This window comes from Scomber scombrus, chromosome 11 (genome assembly GCF_963691925.1).
Source record: "Scomber scombrus chromosome 11, fScoSco1.1, whole genome shotgun sequence".
NCBI lineage: Eukaryota > Metazoa > Chordata > Actinopteri > Scombriformes > Scombridae > Scomber > Scomber scombrus.
The window spans coordinates 27001717-27012341 of NC_084980.1; the positions used below are offsets into that span (position 1 = coordinate 27001717).

At 41.2% G+C, this 10625-nt stretch overlaps 1 protein-coding gene across 2 annotated transcripts; it reads right to left on the reverse strand.

Annotated features, from left to right (window-relative positions):
• Nucleotides 1-31: 31 nt before the first annotated feature.
• ralbp1 (ralA binding protein 1) lies at nucleotides 32-10355 on the reverse strand. Of its 2 annotated transcripts, XM_062429312.1 has the most exons (11): nucleotides 10305-10327; nucleotides 9121-9170; nucleotides 8072-8377; nucleotides 5379-5816; nucleotides 4914-5263; nucleotides 4179-4340; nucleotides 3082-3213; nucleotides 2672-2782; nucleotides 2427-2548; nucleotides 2217-2337; nucleotides 32-2004 (listed from the first exon to the last, which is right to left on the reverse strand). In XM_062429312.1, the coding sequence occupies exons 3-11, from the start codon at nucleotides 8319-8321 to the stop codon at nucleotides 1705-1707; spliced, it is 1986 nt and encodes a 661-aa protein (XP_062285296.1). In that variant the 5' UTR covers nucleotides 8322-8377; nucleotides 9121-9170; nucleotides 10305-10327; the 3' UTR covers nucleotides 32-1704. The 2 variants fall into 2 exon arrangements, with proteins under 2 accessions (XP_062285296.1, XP_062285297.1); XM_062429313.1 differs by lacking the exon at nucleotides 9121-9170 and having other exon boundaries at nucleotides 10305-10355.
• Between the last annotated feature and the right edge of the window lie 270 nt (nucleotides 10356-10625).

Genomic DNA, 10625 nt, shown 5'->3' on the forward strand with positions numbered 1-10625 from the left:
TAGGCTGTGTGTGTATGTTTGCGTCAGAGAGACAGAAAATCAAACACATTATTCAGATTGACACTTTATTCTTCACAGCATTATTCTGTCTGCAACAATAAGCTACAAAAGCTCGGAACAATATGAAAATAACCTTATGAGAAGCTTCTGAGCCCAATCTAGCACTGATCTGTTTCAGTCACAGGATTAATAACATGTTGAATCATGAGTCCAGATGAGATTGCTTCAATTTGCCCGTGACCAAAGCAAGGGCAGTCACACTAACATACTCCATACAGGTCATTAATGATAAAAAAAAGAACATATGACAAGAACATAAGAGCTGAAAATACAGTATGTTTGCAATTTTACAATAATATACAGAAAATTGTAAGTTAAGTAGGCCATGCCTTTGCTTTAAATATCATTGACCAATTGACAGTACTTTGCAATATTCATGGATCAGTTGTGAAATGAAATGATTGACTTCTTGAGCTTTGTACTCATTTCCAACTGATACCATGAGCAATAACTCCACACATCAAGAGTTTAAAAAAAAAAAACACGATCAAATACACAACAAAACTAAATAGGTCTCCTGCGTGTCTCTGCACACATTTTGGAGATAATAATCATCACCACAGACGTGTGTTATCCTGTCATAAAGCTGTAGATATGTCATTTCCCATGTTTGTTTTTTTTTAAGAGGGGCAGAGATAACAAAAAAAACTTGATTGCACTACAGAACAAAGTATCGTTTCACAAAGTGACCGTGACAAACCTGCCTCCAGATGTTTGTCTACATTTCGCAGTGATGAACTACTACTTTTGTTGCGTATTTGTTTGTCTTTCATGTTTTCATCCACTGGTCAGTTGCTAGGTACAACGCCACCTTGTTTATGTGCATTTGCTGTTCAAAGAAAAGAAAGCATCTACAATATATTTAAACATATATTCATATATTACTAAAAAGCTGTAATTTAAAATCAATGGATTTTCTTTGAATAGTCATTCGTATTCTTCAGAATACTACTTAAATATATAATATATAGACCAATCATAAATTCTTCATTATTCAAAGAGCTTTTGTATTAGTGGTTCTCTGGGGAAACGTGTCCAGTCTGGCATCTTCAGTTATGGCACAGTGGTCTCTATCCTAACATGTCAAATTTGCTTTAAGGTAAGGGGAAATAATGAGATACAGGGACTGAGATTATATTTGATATTTTTATCTTTTCTTGAGCTCTTACCAATGAAAAATAAACTTTCTTTAATTAACTGGCAATGTGCCTCTTTTTACTCTCTTTCATCCCCCTGCTTGCTTTAGGAATCCCTTCATTTCCCCTTTCACTACCTCTTCCTTCATACAGGCTTGGCACTGCGGATTTGAAAATATGATCCCACCTAGTCTCTCAACGTAGTAGCCAGTTGTCCACTCCAGAAGCTACCTCCTTTCTACTTGTTTTTACATTTTATATTTAGTGCGGGGAAAATGGGAAACAAGGCATTTGAATTGTTCTGAAAAAGGAGCAATTCAGGACATCAAAAGCAGTATTTCTGTACAAATTTGGTGAACAGGATTATCTGAATATCTGCCGCATGAACCCACCGATCCAGCAATGTGAAATCTCGCATGGATAACAAATGATACTAGAGGACAACTGACCAGCGGTAGAGACGAACAAGCAGCACAGAGCCAACAAATTACATCACTGAGATGACATCTCACATGTTGGCGTCTCTCCTGTCTTTGCTCGGTGAGGGCTTTGAAGGATCTTTAACCGCCTTTCCGTTGGCCGAGGCAGCCACGTCGGTGACGGCGGCCGCTGCTGTGACGGGGCGTTTGGCTTGCTCCTCGCTGCGGGCCTCTGGGCTCGGCTGCGGGGGCGGGACCTGCTCGGCCGGTGGCTGGACGGTCAGCTCCTGCTGCAGTTTGTGGCTCTGCAGGAGGCGAAGCTGGACGCGGAGCTCCAAGATGGCTTCCTGCTCCTCATGGATGGCCTGATTCAGGTGGGTGTTTTTGTTCTACGGGGCAACAAAGACCGGACAGAAAGTACGAATTTCATCTCTTAACATTATTCAGAGACAATATCAACTTCATAATTTTATATACAAAAGAAGTGTGTTTTACTTTCAGACTTCACTACGTAATAATTCGCCACACTCTGATAACAATGGATGACCACAAAAATGAAGCTGATACTAAACAGCCAGTGTGTGATAAATGCTTTTCTCACCTCCAGTTCCTCATTTTGCTTCTGCAGGTCTTCCAAAATCATCTGCAACTCTTCCTCATCCTCACTCTCGCTTTCACTGTCAGATGAATATTCCTCTGTCTCACTGCGACCCTGCTGCCGACTGAGAAACACAATCCTGGGTTATAGCGGGAACCGAATGTACATGAACATTATATTACAGTACATACTAACAACGATTTCTTCTCTTACCTCTGTATGTCTGCGATCTCTGCCCGCAGCCTCTCGATTTCTTCCTTCTCAGTTGCAATCTGTCGGCGCAGCACCTGCTCCAGAGAGATCAGCTCCTCCTGCTCCGTCAGGATCTCGTTTTCCTGATTACGGAGAAGAAGCGGAGGAACAGAAAGTCCGTCTTAGTACGGCGACAGTGACTCAACAATTTCAAGTTACTTTAAAGTCATCATGTGTGTTTTTGTGTGTTTATGGGAATGACTCACCTGAGCTAAGAGGAGGTTGATGACCTCCTCCTCATTCTCAGTCATTTCCTCTTTTGAAACATCTTCCTTTGACAGGCTCGCTATCTCCTGGGCTATCTTACTTTCACACTCCTAAAGCCCCACAGGAAGGACGTTACAGAAATAGAGCACAACGGTCAGACAATTCTGGTTTTCCCAAATACAATATAATGCTATAGATAGAAGCCTGTTAACCTATCTTAGTACAAAGACTGGAAACAGGGTGAAACAGCACCTCTAAAGCTCATCTATTAACTCATATTTAATTAGTTTGAGCCATACAAAAAATAGATATGAAAGTGGTTCAACTCAACTCATCTCACTCTAAGAGATAGTGAATAAGCACACTTCCCAAAATGGTGACTTTTAACATATATCCAGATATAACTTACCTGACGTTTGGCTTCCCGCAGTTTGCGTTTCAGAGCAGTAAGGATTCTCTGAACCTCCCAGAGTCGCTCCTCTTTGGACAAGTCCTTCACTCCGGCTTGGAGGTCTCTGTGCAGGCAGTTCAGCAAGAACTCCTAAGAAAACACACAGTTCATGTTTATAGCAGTACATTCATACAACAGTTCATATTCAAACATCTCATTTTCCATGCATCATTTCTTACAACAGGCAAAATGACGTTTAAGAGCCTTTTGAGAGCCTCGTAAGTACTTGTTTTCCCTACAATAGTGTAAACAAGGTTGCTGATGTAACGATGTCAGAGCCAAGTTAAACGCTAGAGTTACGGCTGGAGGGACGGTTATATTGGTCGGCAAGTCCACCATTTTGGTCAAGACTGAAATATCTCAACTGCTACTGGGTAGATGGATTGTCATGAAATTTTGTCCCAGAAAAAAAATAATCCTACTGACTGGTGATTCCTTCCTAGGTGGTGAGCAGGGTAGAAAGTATACCTGTTTAACATGAGCATGTGTATTCAGCTCTACCAAAGTCCAGCCTCACAGAGCTGCTAGCACAGCTGTAGACTCTTAGTCTTGTAGTCTGTGTTGCAGCGAGATGCACGCACTGGTATATAACTACATTTAAGGAACTTGTAGAACATATGGTGACAAAACTCCTCACACACCGAGAAACAGAGGCAAAGATAAGGATGTGCACTGCTGACAATGAAATGTACTAAAAACAGAAAAAGCTTACTTAGCTGAATTCCTGATGCATCACTTTGCATCTACAATGTAACACTTTAATCCCTGCTTAAAGTGATAATGTTAATGCTTACTGGAAAGAGGTTTTAAATAACTTGCAAACAGCAATATAACAAATGAAGTATTGAAGACTCAAATTATATTAAAGATATAAAACAAATTGCATAAAGCAGTAAAATGGGGTTCAGGATCTTGTTGAAATCAACAAATATTTATCACTTTTGCTTAATGAATGACTTAAAAGATTAATCATTTATGAAAATCTGACCTTTTATTTTCTTGCCAATCCAACCATTTCCTAATGGTTTCAGATGTAATAGAAGGAGTGAACCCACCTGTCGTCTGATCTCTTCTTTGATGCTCTCCTGGGTCTCAGGCAGCGCTGGCATTGTCGCCATGTTGGACCAGCGGAGTGGCCGCACCACTTGCTTCAGGACTACTTCTCCAAACAGCTCCCTCACATGTGTGAAGAATATGTAAAGAACGCGGTTCCCGATCTGAAAAAAACAGGTGTTTTAACAAATAGCACACACAAAAAGCACGACTACATTTGAGCCTTAAAGCATGTGAAATAATCGTGTGTAAAACTGTGGCATAAAGATGAACTGTTTGTATTTCTCTGCACTAATGTGCCATCAACACACATTCCTGCATATTTACTTTCCTGATTAAACTGACCGTGACTCCTGTATTAACTGAAAGTAATGTTTATTTAACAGTGTTGTGGCTGCTGCTGCTGCTGCTGCTGTTGGTTCAGAATAAGTGCAGCAGCCACAGAGATTTCCCCTATGGGAATAAATTAGCTTCACTAAACTAGGCCAGGGTTTTATAGATGAACTGACTGTTTGATCCAATAAAAACTTGGTTGGTTTGTTGCTATGGTGAGGTTTCTTATCTTTGGAGGTGCACTTGCGCTTAATCCCCATATTTCTATTTGATGTTGCCGTCAAATTGCTGTTCTCTGCAACGTTTTTACTTCTTTACATCACAGTCTTTCCTATTTCCTTCCTCCGTTATATTTTCTCATTAATCTCTTAATTACTCAGCTCGATGTATCGTTCCTCTCTGACCTGTATGGTTGGGTTGAGGACGATGGAGATATTCTGAATATTCATCTTGGTGTCCAGCTCTCTGGTGATGACGTGGTCCATGTGTGTGACGAGCCAGGAGAGAAGAAGTCGGCTGTCGGATGGCACCTCGGTCAAAAGCCTCTGGAACTCTGTCACCTTTTCGGCTTCCACCTGCCGACCGCAGGCGTCTTCGAAGCGCTGGGCCAAATCCCGACCTAACAGGTTTTCTGGCAGCTCACGTAAATACTGCTTCAGTAGGCTGGCGACAGTGTGGGGGTCATACTCTTCCAGGCAGGGGCACTCCTCACGGTCATATGCTGCTTTCAGTTCATCCACCTTGGACTTCATACCTGAGAGAGAGAGAGAGAAGTTGTGTGAGAATCAATCAGTCTCAACAAATAATAAGATCAACAACCTTTATTCACAAGATGATGTCAAATCAACAGCATCACAAGGTTTACATACCTGAGACTCTGTAGATGCCCTCACACTTCATGCCATAATTTTCAATGTAGTCCACACACTCTCTGAAGACGGCTGGCAGCTGGATGTTATCATACAGAGCTGTCCTCTTGATAGCTTCAGCCAGGGGAGCTCCAAAGATGGGTCTGAAGGTAGGGACAGTCTCCACTGGGACCGGCTCTGCTTCTGTTGTTGTTGGCTTCTTCTTCTTCTTCTTCTCCTTCCACTGTTTGACCACGTCTGCAGCCGTCAGGTCTTTTGATTTCTTATCCTTGGCCTTGTCCTCCTTGGGGCCCTTCTCCTTCACCTTGAAGTCCTTCTCCTTCTTCTTGGAGAAGCTTGGCTTCTTGAACACATGGATTCCCTTGGAGCGCTTCATCTTGGACGGGCTCTCTGCTTCGTCGGCTGAACTGTCCTCCTGGAAGGCAGCGTAGCCTTCCGCTGGTGAAAGTAAAGAAAGAGAAGTGAGAGACAGAAATAGGGTTAGATCTGAGGGGAGAAACACCCGTTTTCTTATCCTCCTCCTACGACAGATCCATGATAGCAGTGAAATAGAAACAGGAAGAGAGATGTGTGTGAAAGAGAGAGAGAGAGAGAGAGAGAGAGAGAGAAGATAGCAGAGGAGGGGGAGAAAGGGGACTTGGAAAAGAGGTCAGCCACAGATTTAGCATAGCTCCCTGTGCACCTTACGCCTCTCCTCACCAGAACAAGCCAAGTTTCAATACTTTTCCTCAGCACAAACTGCTAAAAAATAGTGTCAAAGGCAGTCAGTGGCCTCACAGTTTTTATCTCCTCTTATTATCTGTTTGGGTTTTTTCCCAGCAAAGGGCCCTGTTTGTCACACTGCTGCCGGGGACACACCTTCACTGGACTCTCTGGGTGTGCCCTGAAACTGTCCATCTCTTCCTGTCTCCCACTGTACCCTGGTGCAGGAGCTAAATACAGACATGGAAAAAATCCTCACACAAAATGGACAATGGACCTGACAACCACTCAGTGAAAAACATTATCAGTAAAGGAACATTTCTCACTACTACAGGCAGCGACAGCCCACATGGTGGAAAGGTGGGAAGCTCTCTAGCCTCTTTCACACATAGTTACCAGTAAATGACTGGGATAACCTCTCAGGTACCACTGGTGATTTTCACTGTTCACACATGCAGCTACATCCAGGATCAGTTCCATCTTGTGTTTTTTCACACATGCTGTGGCAATACTGGAACACATGGTGCAAGCAACACTCCAGTAGACGGCGGTCATTCAACACTTATGGATGCCAACTGTGCTGCATGCACTGAGAGGAGCTCCCTTATTACTGAATCTGTCCAGTTTCCAGATATTCTTAAAAAAAAGGAGCATGTTTGCAAACAATAGAGCTGGTATTGCTTGTTAGTTATCAAATCACCTGCAAACATCATTAGCAAGGCAACCAGTAACAAGCTGCTGATTTAAATACGTCATTAGTGGACCTGATTGGTTTGCTCACTCTATGTGAAAGCGTCTTTTGTCAGATGGTTATAACCCTTTATGTGCTGGTTCCTGCAACGTCAATGCTTTCATTCACAACAGTTGTACCAGCATTTACCCTGAAATGTTAATAGGTGTTAAAAGTGTGAAATGGGTGGTACAGATTTCTGTGAATATTTCAGGGATAGACTACATGAGTGAAAGGGGCCGTAGCTACTATTGAGGAGATCCTCAGTAACTTTAATGTTGTATTTATGCCTATGTGACTCTGTAACTGCAGCTTAGTGACCCGAAGTAGATATTCGAGAAGCTCCCTGCTGTTTCTGCCCTCAGTAAATAAAAGCTGAACGAGTAGCTTCACCTGAGTAGAATGAACTCCCTGATGTTTTATACAACAGGCAGGCAGAAGACCAGATGTTTGTAGAGTAACTTGATTTTCATCTTGAGTGCCTGAGCTTAGAAATCCCACCATTACATTGTATTTGTTTTGTGGGCCTCGCACTTGAATATATCACAGAAACGCTGACGTAAGCTTTGATGTGTTGGATACTAAGATAACACTGAACACAGGGGATTTTGTGCATGTGGGTTTTGTTCAAGCTCTTGAGTTAAAAAAAATAATACATCTCCAGATGCTGCCTATTACAACATACTGAACAAATATATTCAGTGTTAAGCACTGATTCAAAGATGAGATATTACTATATAATTAAGGCATTAAGATGTCATAAATTCTTCAGAAACAAGCATTTAGTGGTGAATGATTTGACATTAATATATCTCACAGTAGGACTGACCCAGTAAACAGTTTCTCCGAAGCCTTTAATCTACATTTGTAAAAAGGAGATGCTGTTCTGATGTTTTCCTGGTATGATGCAATTATGCATTGCTTCCTGCTTTTTCTCTATTTTAGAGATATTGAACATAAACCTTTTGATTCTGTCTGTGGAAAAGTGCCAAACTTGAAATGCATTGCAATCAAGAATAGTCTCCAGTCAAAGCCTTCTTGTGTTCTTTGTGACACTAAGTGGCCGTGTTGGTGAACATCAAGTAAATTAAATTCCCTCACTTCTCACCTACTTCCATTTTTTGTTGACACTGATGCATCTGGGAAGCCTTTTACCAATGTTATTGGTGGATACAGTGTAATCATATCCACGAAGAGCAGATAACAATACAATCAAAAGCTACTCTTCTCTCAACAGAAACATTACAGGATTGTTTCTTACTCCTTTTCTCCTTCTTCTTGAACTTGTTCTTCTTCTTGCTGTGTTCTTTGTCATCGTCCGACACATAAGCGTCAGGTGCCTCGTGGTGATGACCATCGTGTGGCGGCGACGGCTCGCCGGTGCGATACAACCCGGGGAACTTGGTGGGACTGATCTCCTCAGAGCTGGGGGTGCGCGCCACGCCCCCTGGGTGCTCCGCCCTGCGCTGCTCTGCAGGGCTGCTGCTGGGGGGCAGGAAGCACTCGGTCATGGCTGCTCTGCCCTTATCACTCCTCTGGCTGCGGGCACATCACCTCTACATCACACCTGCAGTGGACAGAAATGAGACAATGACTCAACACAAGCCAGTATCAGACAATCTCCAGGATGTGCCTTAAATATGTGACACACAGTGACTGTGTTTACAAGATATTAAAAGATTTTTTGGGGTATGTTGTTGGTAATAATTACAAATGATGTACTGAAGTTGGAAAGACTGTTTTCCATTACTTTGTACCATATAAAAGAAATTAATTACAAAAGAACATTAATGTCCCATATTATCCCATTTGATGATTTTACACAATTCAATTTGGAGTACTTTAGACAGGTTTGATGCAGTTTATACCTAAATTTTATAGTGTCTTAACCTCTTCTTTCTGCAGCTTTTCCTTGCAAAACTCATGTTTTGATTTTCACTGTCTCAACAATACAAGCATCAGCAAATGGAAATCTAAATGGTAACCCACAATTATGACTTTAGAAAAAACACTAAATTCAGAAATCATCTGACTAGATCAATGGAGAACACAGCTGTAACCCAATTAAAGCAAATGTTGGTTAAAAGCCTAAAATAACAATGAACGACAACATTTCCAGGTGTTGCTTGCTGCATTTAATTGACACTAAAACCCCAAAAAAAGATGAATCTGAAAATCAAACTAAACAATTTTGTACAGAATTAAATCACAACCGAATAAACTGCGGCACTTCTCACTTTCCTGTTTTGTTTTTTTTCTTTTGATGATGACTGGATGAAGAGAGCAACTGTAGCAGAAATGTTTACCCACCAGATGGGGCTCTGCTATACGGACAATCACATCTTCCTCCTCCTTCAAACCTGACACAGTCCACAGTCAGCGAAACACAACTACAGTTTACAACACACACACACACTAGTATTGTAATTACAAAACACACCTTAAAAACTAACAGGGCAAACTCATATATTCTTATAAAGAGCTTAGAGTTCAACTACAATCACATGAAACCACAGTATAGCTGGATTTCATTGTTTTGGTTCAATCTTTCGTAAAACTGAACCACCAGGTAGTAGTTTTAGGAAGTGCATTTAAGGAAGTACATTAATGTGAGCTATAAGGTAGGTTCAGTGTCATTAACTACTTCAATGTACTCCATTATAAAGATGCTTTTCCAATTTGACAGAAAGTTTAAAAAAAAAAGCACATATCAGACATTATTGAAAGAAACAGCTAAATGTAAAGCAAGGTGGACAATATGTTACATCCTCAGCTTCTTTAACCCTTAAACAGCAGAAGATACATACATATATACATTTTTTTAATATACCTTAATAGGGGCAACTTATCCTGGTGGAGATACAACTCATACAATCCAAAATATACACAATATTATTAATATTATTTGTTGAAATGTTTACTTGGGTGCAAAAAAAGATAACTAGTAACATACAAGTAAATAAAAAGTAAATACAATCTTGCCTGTTTCAGGGTTAAGAAAATACGCTGCTGTGCCATAAATATAAATGTGTAAAACAACAACTACACATTCAGCAACACTCTTATAATTGAACCCCTGAACACACAAATAATACTAAACAAATGCTGCATATATCTCTGACATGTTTAATCTGGGTGGATTATCCTCACACAGTTTTCCTGCCCTGTACTGTTTCCTAATTCAAACACAATCACATCATCATGTCCACATCATCATTTTTAAGATTAAGTCTCTACACTAACAGGACATGAGCATATTTTAATGTTTTTAAAACGACCAAAAAAGGTGCAGACTCTCCCCTGAATGGAGGGGCCCATATGCTAGCGTTAGTTCAGCTAGCCGATTAGCAAGCCTGTCCGATACGAGTAAAGCCTCAGTTTGCTTCAGACTAAACCAACGTGGGATTTATAGTTAGCTACAGATGCTTAACTGTATTTAGCAACAGCCGCACTGTCGTTCAACAAGTTAAACACAAAAAGACGTGAAACTTTACCAAGTCTTATCCCGTTCGCCCAGTTTCAGAGAGCAGCTTCCGACTGTCTGCTCTGTATACTAAATAAACCCGTCTGCGCATGCGCGGTGTGCCGAGTGTATGACGGGAATTGGAGTTCGACACTCGAAAGAGAGAGCTGAAGCTATTCTGTGTCATTTTCTGCCCCTCACCACAAATGTTTAGTCTCTGTAGGTTTCTCTTCGCCGAGAAACATCTCATATGATACTGTTTAGGCTCCTCTTAACCCCATGTTTGCTGTTATAGCCTCTGTGCGAGAGAAACTGTCAAACAATGATGATTTGAAGAGCAACTAAGTGGGGG

Bases quoted from the DNA above. Each gene is read 5' to 3' on its own strand.
- ralbp1 (XM_062429313.1), bottom strand. From the start codon at position 8,321: ATGACCGAGTGCTTCCTGCCCCCCAGCAGCAGCCCTGCAGAGCAGCGC. The intron at 5,264-5,378 runs GTATGTAAACCT...TCTCTCTCTCAG, and splicing joins GGGCATCTACAGAGTCTCAG to GTATGAAGTCCAAGGTGGAT. The intron at 2,549-2,671 runs GTGAGTCATTCC...CTCCGTAATCAG, and splicing joins TCAACCTCCTCTTAGCTCAG to GAAAACGAGATCCTGACGGA.